The following is a 1,229-nucleotide window of genomic DNA, read 5'->3' as shown; positions in this document are numbered from 1 at the left end:
CAACCGGATTGAATTTTTAAACTCCTTTGATCCTTCTGGAATGCCGAATCATCTTTTAAAGTTAAAGAAGGAAAAGAAAATGAAATAACAGTTAACAACAGGTGGGTGGTGCCTTATTATCCACTGTTATGTAAGATTTTTGATGCTCATATTAATGTTGAATTTTGTAATTCTATTAGATCAATTAAATATGTATGTAAATACATTAATAAAGGGTCGGATCAAGCAATTTTTACAATTGAGCAGCGTGACGAGCCAAGCTTTTTTCAGCATGGACGATTCATCTGCAGTAATGAAGGAACATGGAGAATTTTCGGATATCCGATTCATGAAAGATATCCATTAGTAATGCATTTAGCGGTGCACTTGGAAAATAGACAAAGGATATATTTTACAGAAGAAACTGCCCTAATCAAGTTATGAATCCAAAAAATTCAACGCTTATGGCCTACATGGAATTATGTCGGACTGATGAATTTGCGAAGACAATTTATTATGTTGATGTTCCTAGATATTATACGTGGGAAGTGGCCGGAAAGAAATTTAAAAGAAGGATTAGAGGAGAGCCAGTAAACGGGCATAACGGTATTGTAAGTACGGATGCATTGGGTAGAGTATATACCGTGCATCCAAATAATTTTGAATGTTATTGTGTTAGGTTACTTTTGCACAACATTCGAGGGCCAGAATCATTCACTGATCTGCGGACTGTCAATGGTGTACTCTGCGAAACATACAGAGAAGCCTGTTTTAAATTAGGTCTTTTAGAGGATGACAACCACTGGAATCAGACTTTAATAGAAGCCGCATGATAGACATAATCATGATAGACAGATTGCTAATATCTGTCGTAGGTAAGAGTGTAAGTGATTTTGGTTTAACAATCAGTGATCTTCATAATATAAATTCTTTAGATGAGCATTATAATTTAGAAGAACTTCAAAAAATTGTGGAAGAAAGAGAACAAAGCTTATTACCTGGGCAGTTGGAAATATACAGAGAAATTAACCGAGTCATCCAAGAAGAAAATGGTTCTATCATCTTTATTGATGCACCAGGTGATACAGGTAAGACCTTTCTTCTAAATTTATTGTTAGCAAAGGTGAGAAGCGACAATCAAATAGCATTAGCAGTTGCATCGTCTGGAATTGCTGCAACTCTTTTAGATGGAGGTCGAACAGCACATTCAACATTCAATATTCCCTTGAACCTGTCTTACAATACTGAAC

At 35.6% G+C, this 1,229-nt stretch overlaps 1 protein-coding gene across 1 annotated transcript; it reads left to right on the top strand.

Annotated features, from left to right (window-relative positions):
* The first annotated feature begins 443 nt into the window (after positions 1–443).
* On the top strand, positions 444–812 carry LOC115230735. Its single transcript, XM_029800868.1, has one exon. It carries the CDS (start codon positions 444–446, stop codon positions 810–812), a length of 369 nt encoding a protein of 122 aa, XP_029656728.1.
* The last annotated feature ends 417 nt before the right edge of the window (positions 813–1,229 follow it).

The sequence above is a fragment of the Octopus sinensis genome, unplaced genomic scaffold, assembly GCF_006345805.1.
Source record: "Octopus sinensis unplaced genomic scaffold, ASM634580v1 Contig16242, whole genome shotgun sequence".
Lineage (NCBI taxonomy): Eukaryota > Metazoa > Mollusca > Cephalopoda > Octopoda > Octopodidae > Octopus > Octopus sinensis.
Note: the sequence above shows the minus strand (reverse complement) of the source record. Positions and strands in the feature narration are given on the sequence as shown.

What these genes read in the sequence shown, in the direction of transcription:
- LOC115230735 (XM_029800868.1), top strand. Translation starts at nt 444, where the DNA reads ATGGCCTACATGGAATTATGTCGGACTGATGAATTTGCGAAGACAATT.